At 42.7% G+C, this 17,722-nt stretch overlaps 1 protein-coding gene across 2 annotated transcripts in view; it reads left to right on the top strand.

Moving 5' to 3' along the window:
• The window catches only part of THBS4 (thrombospondin 4), a 58,765-nt gene extending 47,875 nt beyond the window's left edge, over positions 1 to 10,890 (top strand). For both annotated transcript variants that reach the window (XM_043975244.1, XM_043975243.1), the window contains exons 16-22: positions 794 to 987; positions 2,741 to 2,919; positions 5,099 to 5,147; positions 5,298 to 5,494; positions 7,566 to 7,738; positions 9,448 to 9,587; positions 10,683 to 10,890. In XM_043975244.1, the coding sequence (XP_043831179.1) occupies positions 794 to 987; positions 2,741 to 2,919; positions 5,099 to 5,147; positions 5,298 to 5,494; positions 7,566 to 7,738; positions 9,448 to 9,587; positions 10,683 to 10,744 (994 nt within the window). In that variant the 3' untranslated portion in view covers positions 10,745 to 10,890. The remainder of the gene's footprint in view (positions 1 to 793; positions 988 to 2,740; positions 2,920 to 5,098; positions 5,148 to 5,297; positions 5,495 to 7,565; positions 7,739 to 9,447; positions 9,588 to 10,682) is intronic.
• The last annotated feature ends 6,832 nt before the right edge of the window (positions 10,891 to 17,722 follow it).

Raw genomic sequence — 17,722 nt, 5'->3', positions numbered from 1 at the left:
CTAGTTGAAAGCCCTTGTTTTCTAGATGAGGAAACTTGGGCTGAAGGAGGTGAATTGATTTGCCCAAGGTCACAGAAGTAGTATATGTCAAAGGCAGCATAGAAAGCCAAGTTATCTGACCCCAGAGCTTGTGAGTGCTCTCTCCACTGTACCACACTGTCTCCTAACATCTCTAGTCTGATGGCCTCAGTTTACTATGGAAACTGAAGCTCACAGATGCCAAGTGACTTATCCAAAGTCACAACAGATACGATCAAACGCACATTAAACATATGCTAATAAATGTCTTGTAACCAAAACAACAGAAATGACACTAAAGAAAGCTTGGTGGCTTTGGAGTCAGAAGGCACAGGGTTAAATACCACTTTTGCCATTTAACTATGTGTGTGACCTTGGACAAGTTACATAATCTCTCTGAACCTCCCTGTGTTTGTCTGGTAAAATGAGATGGTTGGATTATTTTGGCCTCTAAGGTCCCTTCCAGCTATAAACATATTCCTAGAATCCCTTTTCAAGGTAAGAAGAGTTTCTAAGCAGGAAATACCAGTGATTTGTATCTGAGCAAAACTGATGTGTTTGCTTTAAGTGAAAAAGGCAACTGCCAGAGAAAAAAACATGATGGTGATCTCTTTGATATCCCCCACCCCCCCTAGTTTTCAGCCGTGACAGCCAGCCCTCAATCCTCCCTGAGACAACATTCTCATGACAACGTGTTCAAGACCGGTCAGGAGATTGAGGCACAGTGGCCAGAAAGATCTACTCTATCTCCCCCTCTCTTGTCATCTCTCGACAGTGATGGAGACGGACACCAGGACAGCACCGACAACTGCCCCACCGTCATTAACAGCTCCCAGCTGGACACAGATAAGGACGGACTGGGAGATGAATGTGATGATGATGATGACAACGATGGAATCCCAGACCTTGTCCCTCCGGGCCCTGACAACTGCAGACTAGTCCCAAACCCAGCGCAGGAAGATCTCAATAGTAAGACAACAGAGTCCACAGCCTTTATGATGTAGGGACATACCCAGATACATGGACATGATCACATCAGCACACCAATACTTTGTTTTTCAAAATGAACTTTCACCAGTGCCTTTTGTTTTTACATCAAAATAATTTCTAGGGGCGGCTAGGTAGTGCAGTGGATAAAGCACTGGCCCTGGATTCAAGAGTACCTGAGTTCAAATCCAGCCTCAGACACTTGACACTTACTAGCTGTGTGACCCTGGGCAAGTCACTTAACCCCCATTGCCCCGCAAAACAAAACAAAACAAAAATTTCTAGATATGAGCCAACCTGCCTACTCAGTGAGCCTTGGCTTCTAACAAAAGAAAACATTTAAGCCAAATCAGCCGCATCTGATGGCATAAGCAGTATCTTTCACCTATAGTCCCTGACCTACCCTATGAAAGGAAGGTGGAACATTTCCTCGTTTCTTTTCCAGGACCAAGATTGGTCATTACAGTTACACAGCATTCATTTTAGCCTTATTTTCATTTATATTTTTGTGATCACTGTACTTATTGTTTTTCAAATTCTACTTATTTGTTCTATCAGGTTCTTTCATATATATGTGTATGTATGTATGTATGTATATATATACACATACATACATACATACACATATATACATGTGTGTATATCAGTTATATGTGTTATATATATCATATGTTATATATCAGTTATCAGTTATATATATGTCAATTATCAGTTATATATATGTATATATATATATATATATATATCAGTTCTTCCTCTATTTCTATGAATTTCTCATATTCGTTGTTTCTTATGGAGCAAAGAGATTCCATAGCAGTCTATTCATCCGTTCCTCAGTCAATAGTTACCTACTTTGCAGTTTTTTCCTATTTACAATAGCAGCACACTCACTCTTCCAAGGATACTCAGTATAAATTGGATGTGACGTTTTTGTCTCAGATATGCTGCTTTCATAACTAAGTTTATTTCTCTGTATTCCCATGGCCTGCATTTGAATCCCTATGAATTGAGCCACAAAGGTCAGTTGAAAGGGGAGAGAAGAGTCCAGGCTATTGGCATACCTATGTATGTAGAAAAAATTTGGAACAGAATACTATAATGTACAGCATCTACAAAGGGAGAAGAGTGGCTACTTTGGGCATCACCAAGGCCTTGATGAAGGGAGGTGAGGGTAGAAGGGAAGAGGGAGCAGTGTTGACAGTGAAGTCCTTGAGGAGATCAGAGATGACAGAGAGAGTCCACTGCCTGCTCTGGCATCTTCTCCACTGGGAAGTCCCCAAAACCAAGCTAAGGAGGGAGTGGGGAGAGGAAATATGGCCCCAGAGAGTTTTGAGTACACCAGCCAAGGTTGCAAGATGTAATACCTGAGTCCCCTTCTTCATTCGGTTCTCATATTAAGGCCAGTTTGAGGCAAGTCCTGAATAAAGGGTGGGACATGAGTGTTTAGCTGGATCTGCCAGTGATCCCCCAGTTCTGTTTCAAGAGCTAGACCAGCTGATTCCTCACTGGGGTGGTGGGATAGCAACATGTGCCACCTGGGGCAGTTTCTGCTGAAGGAATTGTCCTTGGCCTGGAGGTTGAAAGCAGATCAACTCTTGGGATGCTGCACAATGAGAATGGACCTTCAGGAAGCGACTTCTTTCTTATTGTCTAATTTCATCTTTGTCCTTGTCCAGGAGAGACAAGTGGGTACTAGTGTCACCAACCCTTTCTCCTATTTCTCTGATGCTTCCAGGTGACGGTGTGGGGGATATCTGTGAAACAGACTTTGACCAAGACCAGGTCATTGATCGGATTGATGTCTGCCCTGAGAATGCTGAGGTCACCCTGACAGATTTCAGAGCCTACCAGACTGTTGTCCTGGACCCTGAAGGCGATGCCCAGATTGATCCTAATTGGGTGGTTCTGAACCAGGTGGGTCTGTGCTTGAGTTTATTGGGAGGAGGTGATGTAATGCCATGCTTGTCTTCCCCCTCTAGGAGTACTTAGTACTCTGATTTTACCTATGTTTCTGTGGTAATGACCCACTCTTCTTTTTGGGGGGGCAGGGCAATGAGGGTTAAGTGACTTGCCCAGCTAGTAAGTGTCAAGTGTCCGAGGCTGGATTTGAACTCAGGTCCTTCTGAATCCAGGGCCAGTGCTTTATCCACTGCACCACCTAGCTACCCCATGACCCACTCTTACTATTGTTAATGTTACTGCATTTATGATCCTCCCCCTCCTGCCCCCTTTCCAAAAAAAAAAAGAAGAAGAAAAAAGAAAAATATTTAAGGTGGCAGAATCTTCCCAATGAATAAATAAGATGAAACACAGAGAGATTGAGTAGTATGCCCAGAGTCACACAACAGTTTTTCATTTTCCTACCTGCATATAGCTAGGTAAGTAGAGCACTGGTTCAGGAAGATAGGAATTCAAATCTGGCCTCACTTACTAGTTGTATGATCCCAAGCAAATCACTTAACCTCTGTCTGCCTCCGTTTGTGTTGTTGTTCAGTCACTTCAGTCATGTCCAACTCTTTGTGACCCCATCTGGAGTTTTCTTGGCAAAGTTACTGGAATGGTTTGCCATTTCCTTCTCCTGCTCATTTGACAAATGAGGAAACTGAGGCAAACAGGGTTAAGTGACTTACCCAAGGTCACAAAATTAGTAAATGTCTAAGGCTAGATTTGAACTTAGAAAGAGTAGTCTTCCTGACTCCAGGCCCAGAGCTCTATCCACTGTGCCACCTAGCTGCCTCAGTTTCCTCACTTGTAAAGTGGAGATAAAAATATCACCTACCTCCTAGGGTGATTGTGAGCATTAAATGAATTAATATTTGTAAAGTATTTTGCAAACTTAAAGCTCTATATAAATACTATATTACTATTATTGTTATTTTAAAATTTAACATTTATGCTTTCAAACTTAGGTGCCCACTTTATTTATCCTGCTCAACTTTTAATCTGGGACCCTGTCCAGTGGCAAGGCCTCAGACACCAAATCTGGTCCAGTAGTCAAATGTACATTCTACATGCAGAGTATCTTCTGTGTTTGCATCATCTCCTGTCACCCTGAGAGGAGGCAAAAAAATAAAGGTCCTAATGTGAATTCAGCCAGGCCTAACAGGACCTGACTGTCAGATTTTTACTGACTTTTTTTTTACAAAGTAGCAGAACTAGGATTACAAACAAGGCTTCCAGACTCCCAGTCCATAGACTTAGAGTCAGAGGGACCATATTCAAATCCCAAATTTAAACCTTCCATTTAAAAAATATATATTTTTTACATTCATTTGTAATCTGTCCCTTTCAATATCCTCTCCCCATCCCAGCCCCTGTCACTGAACCAAAAACCAAACAAAAAACCTAAAACCTTATCATAAACATATATTGTCTATCAACATTTACCACGCCCCAAAAATATATGTCTCTTTCTGCATTTTAAGTTCCTAAACTCTCTGGCAAGAGTTAAATTATTCATCATTTCATTAATCAGAATTCTAGTCTTTCAGTGTTGTCCTTCTCTACAGTGTTATTGTCACTACATAAATACTTCTCCTAATTCTCTGAATCAATTCATAGAGATTTTCCCAGTGTTCTCTGAAACCATCCATCTCATCATTTCTTATAGCACAATATATTTTTACTTTCATATACCAACATTCAAATAATAATGGCATATGAAGGGTAGATGATATATGGTATACCAATTACCGCAATTCCCCACCCCCCCATGCTGGAAAAAAAAATAGATAAGCAAAGCTCTTGAAACAAATAGTCAAGCAAAAAAATTTCCCCATATTGACCATGTCCAAAAACGTGTGTCTCCTTCTCCCTATTAGTCTATCAGGAGGTAGACAGCATTCTTTATCATCAGCCCTGTGGAATCCTTAATGTTTGTTGTATGAAATTTTTACATCCTTATTCATTCTCTTTGAGCTAAGCAAAGTCCCTAATGAGATCACTGAAATGGTCTTATGGGTGAACTCAGTAGTACATAGTATTTTAAATCTCAACATGCCAATACAACACAGCATTTGGAGTTGTGGACTTCCATGAGCTCATCCCACCAATTCTAGGATTGCTTTAAACTGGCTGAATCTTCCTTTTACAGGGCATGGAAATTGTGCAGACAATGAACAGTGATCCTGGCCTAGCGGTTGGTAAGTCCAGAGGGGCAGTGGTTACCAGGTGTAGTAAAGATTCATTGAATAATGCCCATGATCTAGTTATGTCTCCCTAATGACACTTGAGTAGACATGTATATCTTCCCTCTCACCACAATCTTTTTAAATAGTTTCTTCTCTCTTCAGGGTATACAGCTTTCAATGGTGTTGACTTCGAAGGCACTTTCCATGTGAATACCCAGACGGATGATGACTATGCTGGCTTTATCTTTGGTTACCAAGATAGCTCCAGTTTCTACGTAGTCATGTGGAAGCAGACAGAACAGACCTATTGGCAAGCCACGCCATTCCGGGCTGTTGCAGAGCCAGGCATTCAGCTCAAGGTATCAGTTCTCCACCTCCAAGCCAGGAATCTGGGCCTGGGCCTCCTATTTCCTCACCAGACACCCAGTTCAGACACACATACCTAGCACATGCCCCTCTTTCCATAGTTATTTGTGTATATGCCTCTTCTCTCCTTCTAGATTAAGAGCATCTTAAGAAAAAGGATTGTACAAGCAGTTCTAGCTTTATGGAAATTAGCATTGCAAACTTGACTTTACATAAATAATTCTGAAAGAAATCTACATTCTGAAAAAACACCTTTGTTAACTTTGCTGTACAGTATGGTTCTCTCTCCTGGCCTCCCATTCCCACTCCCCCCATGCCCCCCAAAACCCTCCAAGTGACAGCAGAAGAACATGGATGTGGAAAGATCACCACCTCCAAAAGGGAGATGGGGGCTTGGCTTGAGACCTTCCCCATGGAAAGAGGAAACCTTTGCCTCACCCCACCCTTGTCTATCCATCCATCCACAGCCCCCAAATGTCACCCATCCTCTCCTGTCTGGGATCCCCCACACACCCCTTGTCTGCCCTCAACCTTTTCTTCTTCGCCATTCTGACCAGGCCCCCATGTGGCTGTCCCAGCCCCAGCATATTCTCAAATTGTGGCCAGCTCCCTTTCTACCTCCCTCCTTCCCTTCCCTGGGCAAATTCACATTACATCTAAATCACTTTAATTTAGCCATCTGGGGACATTTAAGGTAAAGTGAGGATGGCTGTATCGTATTGGTCTTTGTATCGCTATAGCTTGTTAGCACAATACTTTTGTATGAAGTAGGAATTTAATAATTACTGGTTAAGTTGAATTGAAGTAAATGGACTCATTTAACACTACCAGTTCATAAGGATTGCCAGGTCACTTTCTGTGCCACCTGTTGTACTAAGTACAAGGGCTAGAAAAACAAAAGCAAAAACCAGGAGCTTCCATTCTCCAGGAGAGGGAGGGAGAAGGGGGAGTATCAACAGGCATTCAATGAAATCTAAAACATATATACAATATAACACTGTTGCCATTTAACAAAAAAATCTTTATCTTAATAAGGTCCTTGGTTCATATATGTGTAATTAATAGGAAGAAAAGAATGGAATGGGATGATATCAATTAACATCTATATATTGTTTACTATATGCTAACTGATTTACAATTTTAATCCTATTTGATTCTCACAATAACCCTGGTAGGTAGATGCTATTATTATCCCATTTTCCAAACATGTAATAGATACTATTATTATTCTATTTTACAAATGAGGAAACTGAGGCAGACAGGGGTTTAGTGACTTGCCCAGGGTCACACAGCTAGTAAGTGTCTGAGGCTGAATTTGAACTCAAGTTTTTGTGACTCCAGACCTGGTACTATGGCCACTGAACCCCCTGGCTTGCCCAATGGGATAGATTAGTACTGCCAAGGCTTATTTTAAAAGGACTGGGACAGGGCAGCTAGGTGGCACAGTGGATAGAGCACCGGCCCTGGAGTCAGGAGGACCTGAGTTCAAATCCGGCCTCTGACACTTAACACTTACTAGCTGTGTGACCCTGGGCAAGTCACTTAATCCCAATTGCCTCACCAAAAAAAAAAAAAAAAAGGACTGAGACAACATGAGACAAAACAGCATTTGAATTTCTTCCTCTACCACCACCTCCCTTTCTATTACCTCATTGATGTGGTGGAACACCTAGTGTAGAAACTCCATCCACTGATGCAATACTAGCAACTACCCCTCTTCTGTAACTTAGAGCCTTAGAGACTTGCCTTATTCACTGAGAGATTAAGTGACTCGCCTAGGCTTACACAGCTAGTATAAATTGGAGGCAGGCTTTGAATGCAGGTCTTCCTAACTCCAAGACCAACCCCTCTATCCACTACACTGCACAAGTGTCGTGCATATAGCTTGAATTTTTTTTTTGTATCTGTTTTGTTGTTGTTTTCCAAAGGACAAGATAGTCTGATTATAAACTTGACTTCAGATCTCTTAGACCTATGTTTTTCTCCTTACTCAAGGCTCTCGGGTGAAGACAGGAAAAGCATGCTGTGCCTTCTATCTTATGATTTTCTTATGTCTATAATCAGGCCGTCAAGTCAAAGACAGGACCAGGGGAACACCTCAGGAACTCCCTGTGGCATACTGGGGACACCAGTGACCAGGTGAGGCTGCTGTGGAAAGACTCCAGGAATGTCGGCTGGAAAGACAAGGTGTCTTACAGATGGTTCCTGCAGCACCGGCCCCAGGTTGGATACATCAGGTAAGAGGAAGAAGAATAGAAAGATCTTGGAGAAGGGGCTATAATTCCAGAACTTGGCTCTCTCTTCCTGTTCTTCAAATACCATCTACTAGAATGTAAGTTCCTTGAAGGCAGAAACTGTTGGGGGGTTTGTCTTTATATCTGTGTCTAACAAAGTTCCTTACACATAGTAGGTACTTGATAAATGTTTATTCAATTTAAAGTAAGTTGAAATGCTCTCCAGCATTTCTAGTATCTTCACTGCTCAGATCTTGTCCATATTCAGATTCCTCTGAATTGGTAGATTAAAAGTTCTCATACAAGCTACAGATTCTAAGGAAGAGGCAATGGGAAGTTCTCCCAGTGTCCAATCGGACCCTTCACTCTTATAACCTGAGGGATAATATCAGCACAGATTGAATTTCAAGATTGGCCCTAGTCTTGGTGCTTTGATATGAGATTCTATTTTTACAAGACTATTCAAAAGGACATGAGACAATAGAGGACTCTGGATAACATCTATGGGGTACCAGTAGAGACTGGTCAGGTGGATCCCATCAAGACTTTATAATCATTCTGCATAGATAAATAGTCCCTACCACAAGACTTTATCTGAAGAGGAGTTGGTAGAGGACCTTATTTTTTGAAATTTATACCTTGTCTCCCTGTTCCTCCATATATCCTGAGGCCACAGTGAAACCATGGCATTTGGAAACATTGCTCCCAAAGCTATAACTAAAGTTACTGGGGCTTTGTCCCAGTATGTCAAATTTAGAGGGCATTGAAATCATTTGTCTTCCTTCAGCAGCATAAAAACAATTTAGCACTTAGTTGACACAAATAATTAAAGTAAGAAGCCACTAGATGACAGGCTGGGATGAGTTTGGACTGATCCCCAAGTTGACTGAAGGTGCCACTTGTTTGTTGACCAACTGATTGATCAATCACCATATGGGGCAATCAAAGCCATAACTAAGGAATTCTGGTGTCTGGAGTATTCATTAAGTACTTACTATGTGTCAGGCACCCTAATAAGCGCCAGGGATACAAATACAAAAGTGACCCAGTCCCTGCTCTCAAGAAACTTATGGTCTACTAAAGAAATACAGCCTGTATAATAATAATGATGATAATAACAGCTAACAGTGATGTGGTGCTTTAAAATGTGTTAAACACTTTGCATGAATTATTTCATTTGATCCTCACAACACTCCTTTGAGGTAGCTGCTACTATTATTCCCATTCTGCAGATTTTATAAATGAGAAAACTAAGAATGAAAGAGGCTAAGTGACACATACAAAGACACACAGCTACTAAGTATGAATGAGGATTCAAATCTAGGTCATCCTGATTCCTGATCCATTATTCCTCCTAGAAAATACAGGATATACATAAAATAAATAGACAGTGATGGGGCAGGGGAAGGTGGGAGAAAGGCACTAACAACTGGGAAAATCAAGAATGACTTCTTGAAGGAGGTAGGTGCCTCTTGACCTGAGCCTTGAAAAGAACTACTCATCCTGAAAGCTGGAAGGAAGAAGGGAGAACATTCCAAGGATGGGGGACACCAGGTCCCCAGGTGGCAAGCCCCTCTTGACACATTTGCTTCTATGATTCTGTGCCTGTAATTGTTTCTGGGGTCCCGCCAGTGCACCATTGCTGGCCAGGGGTCGGTGCTACTCTTCCCCCTTCTGAAGTCTCATGAAGCATATGACTGTGTTCTCCACAGGGTACGCTTCTTTGAGGGCTCTGAGCTGGTGGCTGACTCAGGGGTGACTATCGACACCACCATGCGTGGCGGCAGGTTGGGAGTCTTCTGTTTCTCTCAAGAGAACATCATCTGGTCCAACCTCAAATACCGATGCAATGGTAAACTTCTTGTTACCAAGTTGTTATTGCTGTTGTCCCAAATGACCCTTGACTTATTTTGATACTGTTTCTTCCTCCAAAAAGCTCAAAATATTGACATAATGCTAATTCACAGTAACCTCACAACCTCTTTGTAAGGAAAGCAAAGGTTGATCTCACTTCTCACACTTTATAGATGAGGAAATCAAGGCTCCTACAAATGAATGGGTTTCAAAAAAAAAAAAAAGAAATGAATGAGTTTCACCTAAGGTCTTAAGTTATGACAATGGTTCTCAAATATTTTTTAGTCTCAGGCCCCCTTTAAATTCTTAAAAACTTTTGAGGGGGGCAGCTGAGTGGCACAGTGGATGGAGCACTGGCCCTGGATTCGGGAGTACCTGAGTTCAAGTCTGGCCTCAGACACTTGACACTTACTGGCTGTGTGACCCTGGGCAAGTCACTTAACCCCCACTGCCCCGCAAAAAATCAAACAAAAAAAAAACTTTTGAGGACCACCTCCTCAAAGAACTTTTCTATATGTAGGTTGTATCTGTTGGTATTTAACACATTAGAAATCTTAGTATTATTAAGAAAATAATTTGAACCCCATGGACCCCAAAAAGGGTGTCAGGAATCCTGAAGGGTCTCTGGACAACACTTTGAGAACCAATTGGGTTAGACTTCTGGTTAGAACTTCTCTAGCCTAAGAATCAATGAGGAATTCAGTCATATTTAAATTTCCTATGTGAGTGTCTCAGCCTTTAGTCTCACATGATTAATTCTCAGTCTCACCCTCTTCCTCCTAATATGTCAACCAAAACCCACCTAGGGACTCATAGGCTAGAGAGCAGGAAGGGACTTTGGGAACCATCTAATTCAACTAATAACTTAGAACAATCTAATTTTAAAGATAAAGAAACAGAGACCCAGGAAGGTGAAGAAAACCTGCCTGGGCTATAGGCCTGCAATTCACACTGTGACTTCAAGTAGCGATTAGTTACCAAGATGGCTTGGAGCCTCCAGCTCCCCACCAGTGACCTCTACAGACTCCCCCATGAGCTCCTGGGACAGAATTGTAGGAGCCATAATAACCTTTCCTTCATTTTCTTCCTGCAGATACCATCCCTGAGGACTTTCAAGAATTTCAGACTCAGAATTTTGATCGCATAGATAATTGAGCAAGAAGAAACAAACCACAATTTCTTTTCTAAAGATTAAAGCAATATATTTTTAAACCTTACATATCTCGGTACCTGCCATGGCTTTTTCTCAACACTGCAAATATGTCAAGATTTCTCTTACAAATGTGATAATAAAAAGGAGATTAAGTCATTTCTAAACATCTTGTGTCTCAGACATAATTTAGGAGTTGCTCAGCTCTTTTATAGTGTTCTGATTGGTACTCTGGACTTTGAATCCAGGGATCCAAGTTCAAATCTCTGTGTTCTCCATATACACATACATACATATACACACAGACACATATATATACATACATATATGTGTGTGTGTATTTATATTTAAAGCAAGTTGCTCTATTGGATATAATAAGTAACTAAATCATAAGTCAGCTCCTCAGTCAATCCACTTAGATTTACAGAGAATAAAACTATTCCATAGCTACAGAGTGCCTTCTAGCTGGGATCTACCATCTGAAAAACACATGCCAGCAGGTCCTAGAACAAGAGTTCTTCAGCTTTTTGTGTATCACAGACCCCCTTTGGCAATCTGGTGAAGGCTATAAACCCCTTTTCAGAATAATCTTTTTAAAATGCATAGCATTACAAAGGAAATAAATTATGTTGAAATACAGTTAGCAAAATGTATGTATTTTTCAAAAGACACAAGTTCATGAATCACAAGTTAAGAGCCCTTGCCCAGAGAAACCAGACCAAAGAGTGTGGATGACTCTACACGAACCCCTCACTACTACTAGAAAACAAAAACTATTCCCTCTCAAGGATAGCAATAAATGAGACAAAGGTCTAATTGAGGGGTGGAGGTGAAAGAGGATGCCATGTATTCCACATAGGAGATTCCTCTGAAATCCTCCTAAGGCTGAAGGAAACATTGAATTGAGTATTAGTGGATTAATTTGGCATTTCCACCAAGGTACTTAGGAGAGCAAGTTAAAGGGGAACACACTGGCTGGTGCCTCTTACCTGAAAACAGGCAATCACACAAAGGTGAGAGAAAATCTATGAGTAGATTGAGTGAAGAAAAATGTACTCCATGGTCCAGGAGACTCTGGGTTGACATGGACCTGGGTTTCATCCTGGGGGCTTGACACCCCAGCGAGCTCAAGTTTCGCTTTGGCTCATCAATAACCTTTCCTGGATTTCTCCAGGAAAATGTCTAAGGCAAAATTTACACCTGCTGCTCAGGTCTAGGGTTTCCCCAGAATTGAATAATAGGATCCCCAATTCCCATACAGACTTTCGTGGGTAACAGGGATGGGACAGCTTTTTCTTTCCTCTACCACAGAGCTGGCTAAGACTTAAGAGATGTACCTATGAACATATGCAGAAACATAAAACTCTCCAACAACCCATTCCACTCATTTCACACTTTGGAAGGGAGAGACCCTTTCCCATTCACTCTAAACCCGCACTTTCAGAACAACTCACAATAATTATCCTGGAAGGTTGGCAAGGTCCAGGTCCCCCGACCCCTTACATCATGATTTCAGTCTTCCACTCTGCAAGGTACTTCTAGGAATGGTCTTCTCCAAGAAACCTCCCTCTGGGCCGCTGGTGTCTCATTGTCAAAATCAGGAGCCCTCAAGATCAGGATTACTCATGAGGTAGTACCCAAGGCTGTAAATGTTTATTTCTCAAGATCACTAGTTGCTGGTGTTTGTTTAGAAAAGGAAATAGAAGGACAGAAGGAAATCAGGGTCTCAAAGTCCAAGAAACTCCAACCTTAGGCTATGCTGGGCAAGCAAGTATCTCTCACTGCCATGTGCTGTTTCTGCTATAAGTTGCTGTTGATGATGGGTGAAGGGGAGAAGAGGGGAAATTCCCTCCCCCCCTCCCCTTGCTATATATTCCAATCTGAAAGTCCAAGGGAGGGGCAGCTAAGTGGCACGGTGGAGAGAGCACTGGCCCTGGATTCAGGAGAACCTGAGTTCAAATCTGGCCTCAGACACTTTACACTTGCTAGCTGTGTGACCCTAGGCAAGTCACTTAATCTCAATTGCCTCACAAAAAATAAATAAATAAATAAAAATCCAAGGGAGAAGAAATGGGAAAAAAAGAGTCCCATGGGGTTGAAACCTTTTCTATAGTTCATTCTTATAGACTAAAGAAGAAGAAGGTTTCCCCTTCAAAAGTCTGCTGTCCTTGGGGGCAGCTAAGTGGCACAGTCGGTAAAGTACCAGCCCTGGATTCAGGAGGACCTGAGTTCAAATCCAGTCTTAGACACTTGACACTTATTAGCTGTGTGACCCTGGGAAAGACACTTAACCCTCATTGCCCCACAAAAAAAAACCAAAAAGTCTGTCATCCTTGCTCTCCGTTGCCAGCCATCCTCAAGGCAGCTTCAGACACCAGGGACCACTTTGAAGTTCCCAGAATTCTCTCAGCAAGGGACCAGGGCACATGACTAGATCAATGGGAAGTATTCCCTTTTGACAAAGATATATGCTTTGTCATTGCATCGAGTGGATTGGAGGAGACTCATCAAGGATCTCCTAATCATCCCTGCTACAAAAGAGAGTAATTGAGGCTAATTGAGGCCAAGAGACACAATGGTCTGTGGTGGTATTTGGTCCTGGCAATGACAGGTGTCCATTATTCAAGGATGCTCCATATAGGCTCTATACCAGAATTAAAAGTGCCCACAGTGGGGCAGCTAGGTAGCATAGTGGATAAAGCACCAGCCCTGGATTCAGAAGGACCTGAGTTCAAATCCAGCCTCAGACACTTGACACTTACTAGCTGTGTGACCCTGGGCAAGTCACTTAACCCTCATTGCCCGGCAAAAAAAAAAAAAAAGTGCCCACAGAGAATGAAACTGTATGCAAGAGCTTATACCTGATTTCATAGGATCCCACATTTTTGTGGGCATAGACCTTAGAGATGATCTGGTCTTATTTACAAATCAGGAAACTGAAGTCAAAATGACTTGCCAAAGGTCCTATGTGTAGGAAGTCGGCAGAGCCAGAATTCAAACCCAGGTCCTTTAAGTCCAAATTCAGGACTCTTTCCCCTCCTCAGAGAAGGGTGCCAGCATGTATAGGAGACACACAACCACTACCCTAAGGTCATTCACACTACCTCTGTTCTGTCACCCCACGGTCTGTTAGGAGAAGTGCTTGAGTATAGGGAGTGATCACAGCAATTAGAAATGAAGACTGACAGCTCAGCAGGAATGCCCTGTGCCCCTCATGTTCCTTATCACTTCTTCTGTAGCTAAGGTTCACCACCTCAGAAAATCAGCCATGCATCCCTGCCTTCTTCTGGGATCCATGGAGGAGAAATTGGCCCAAGACTGACTCAGCAGGGGGCGGGGGGGTGCTTCCCATGTTTCTACCCTACCAAGTCCATAGTCTCTTGAGGGGAGAGGGGAGACTGCAAGGTACCAAGATGGGTCCCAGTGGTGGGTGGGTTAGAACTGTTGCTCAGCATTCTTTCTGCCCTGAAGTGGGTGATCTAAAAAGCCTTGTATATGGGAATTGGAGGGGTTGGAGAAGAGAGTGACTAAGAACTCAGGTTTCTGCCTCAGGTTGGAAAAATTCAAGAAGAGAAAAAATAAAAGGAGTCACTCTATTTTACTTCTAGGCAAATCTCTGAAGTGTAGGGACCAATTTTTAATTGGGGAGTATTAGCTAGGCAATATTGGGGCAAGGAAGGAGACCCACGGCCTCCCTCAAAACAGAGCAGGATTTATTTAACAGAAACGAACTTTAAAAAACCACAAACATGGGGCAGCTAGGTGGCGCAGTGGATAGAGAACCGACCCTGGAGACAGGAGTACCTGAGTTCAAATCCGGCCTCAGACACTTAACACTTACTAGCTGTGTGACCCTGGGCAAGTCACTTAACCCCAACTGCCTCACTAAAACAAACAAACAAAACAAACAAACCCCCCCCCCCACAAACAGGATCAGTAGGATTAAGGGAAAGGAAATAAAATGGGGAAAGGGAAATAATACAACCTGAACACCACCACCACCACCCAGGAATCAGCTGAGAACACACAGCAGCGTCCTGCCGCCTTCCAGCTTCAAGCTAGAATGGCAAAAAACCTCCCTTCTTCCCAGCAGACCCCAGGCTGATCACACCCAGCCCCCAGCCAATTGGCTGGTCACTCTGACAGTCACATGACTGCCCTCACTAGGCTTCCAATCATTATAATTTTGCCAGGCCCATGTAGGGGTTGGCGAGTGGTGATGACGTGAGGTGCCAGTGCCATGGCAATGGCTACAACCAGTGGGTGGAGCACTGCGTGGTTTGCAGAGCCCCAGACCAGTGCCGAGGTTTTTTTAAATTCTAGGCAAAAGATGGGGCCATAAAAACCTCAAATAACAATTAATTCTTTACAGATGGTACAATAAAGGAAGAGGGAATATTAGCACTAGCCCTCTGCACAAGCCAGATTTCAAGAGAAGAAAAATCCACAGAAAGAAGTTTCAGAGAGTGCTGGACAGAAAAGTACTACAAATTATAAGGGCAGCTGACAAGAAGAGAAGTAGACAAGCAGCTGCTTAATGGGCTAAGGAGGAAAGCACTTCAACCAGTTCCTTCCCTGAGGCATGAAGTGAGCAAGGTGCACCCCCTCCTCTCCAAAAGAAGGGGGTTGGATGGTCCTTAGATGGAGGATACTGTCAGTACAGTGGAAAGACTAAAGAAGGAGAGAAAATCCCAGAAGCTGCATTGTTCTACACAGCGTAGATTCCCTTGGGATGCTCTCACAGAACAAGCACTGTGAGGGAAAAACTGAACTGAGAAGCATCTGATTTCCATGAAAGGGAGCCAAGTACCGGGAAGGGTCAAAATGTCCTAGACCCGATGGTAAGAAAGAGCATGTGACTGAGAGGAGTGGGTGTAGGGGAGAGACTGAGTGAGGGCGGGCAGGCAGAGTGCCCTTGACAAGTGAGCATGCACCTCTCACTTTGTTGTTACTGAGATGAATGGAGGGATTTACTAGTGTCTGGATAGCTGGTATTGTTCCAGAGGCCAGCTCACACCATGGACCAAAATTGGAGTAATAAATGAGTGAAAGCTACAGCCAGAGCTGACCTGCAGTTGCCTACATGAGTCCTACAGATTAATCTTATTCTGACTTTCCACTATTTAGAGATGGGTACCCAGCAGTGGAGGTAGGCCACCTTGCCAAATGGTGGTGGGTTCAGCAGGGCCATCTGTGCCTACAAAGAACATACCCACTGCCTTTTTTATGTTTCAATTATATTTACTTAAACCCTAGAAGGTCGGTGCTTAACTAGACCTGCTGGGAAGAGAGGGTATATATCCAGGTGCTAGAAAATGAATCCCTCCCCTTGAGAGCACAAGGCAGTTAATCATGTATTAGTGTAGATAGAATTCATCGACCACACACACACACACATATGAAGAAAATGCACTGATGAATGGGTGGGAGTCTGAGATGTATAAATAAATGTAACTCTTAAGAGTTAATAAAGTCGGGACAGCTAGGTGGCGCAGTGGATAGAGCACTGGCCCTGGAGACAGGAGTACCTGAGTTCAAATCCGGCCTCAGACACTTAACACTTACTAGATGTGTGACCCTGGGCAAGTCACTTAACCCCAATTGCCTCACTAAAAAAAAAAAAAGAGTTAATAAAGTCAATACATTTGTTAAGTGTCTGTTATGTGCCACACACTGTGCTAAAGACTAAGGATATGTAGAAAGAAAGCAGAATATATATATATATATGTATATATATGTGTATATATATGTATATATATGTGTGTGTATACATATATACACATATATGCATATACATATACACATATATGCATATGCACACACATATATACATACACACACATATATGTATACATACATACATATAGGCTCCTCTTGAAGAGATCTAATGTAGGCGGGGAGGAGGTGACTTGGAGCCAGCTTTTGACCCCTAGACAAGCCAACAGACTTCTCTGGGCAAGGCTCTAAGATTCTAAGATGCAGATAAGATGCCATCCTCTCCTCTGGGAGTGCCTCTATCAAGGAAACCATAGGTACACTCCCTATCTATCCCTTTCCTATATAAGGACCTCAGACTCGACAAGCCAAAGACCCTTCAAATGATCCTGAATCTCCCTTTCATGACAGTATATGATGCCTGATGGAGGAGGAAATTCTCTCCTGCAGGCAGACCATGAAACTGCTAGGGGAAGAGAAAGCAATGGGTCCATGACATAATGGAAGTCATTTCCAGTCAATCCATAGTGATGACAACACCCTCCCAGGTTCTGTGGAAATAAAAGAAGAACAGCCTCTGGGAAATGTACTTCTTGTTGGTGAAGATAAGATACAGTGGTGAAGCAATTTGAGAACAAAACTGCAAATGTGAAAGGGCTAAATTATTTGATGCAAACAAATACAAGGCTTCCCCTTTTCATAGTCACTAGGCAGCTGGTTTCCAGTCCAAACACTGGCCTTAAGTATTGAGCTAAACCAAACCATTCCCCTTTTTAGACTAAACAGCCCACAAATACCCAAGCATGGGGGAAGGAAGGTCCCACTTCCCTTTTTCTTTTTTCTTTCTTTTTTTTTTTTTTGCAGGGCAATGGGGGTTAAGTGACTTGCCCAGGGTCACACAGCTAGTAAGTGCCAAGTGTCTGAGGCTGGATTTGAACTCAGGTACTCCTGAATCCAGGGCCAGTGCTCTATCCACTACACCACCTAGCCGCCCCACCCCCCCCCTTCCCTTTTTCTAACCTGGGCTTTGGAGATAATTGGTGGGAGATGGAGAAAACATTTCCTTATGTTTGGGCCTTGGGAAAGTAACAGAGACAGTCTGCCCCTCTGTTGTGTGTAAATGGGCTGACGTGGTTTCTTCTGTCTTCTAGGCCTCCAAGGCTCCTATGGATGGACAGACACAAGACTTCTTGTAGATTTTGATTTGGAAACAAATAGAAACTCAGAGGGCCACAATGGCTCCTGAGGAGTCATCTATCTATAATAAG

The sequence above is a fragment of the Dromiciops gliroides genome, chromosome 1 (assembly GCF_019393635.1).
Source record: "Dromiciops gliroides isolate mDroGli1 chromosome 1, mDroGli1.pri, whole genome shotgun sequence".
NCBI classification, from domain to species: domain Eukaryota; kingdom Metazoa; phylum Chordata; class Mammalia; order Microbiotheria; family Microbiotheriidae; genus Dromiciops; species Dromiciops gliroides.
This window is presented reverse-complemented; position numbering and strand designations above follow the sequence as displayed.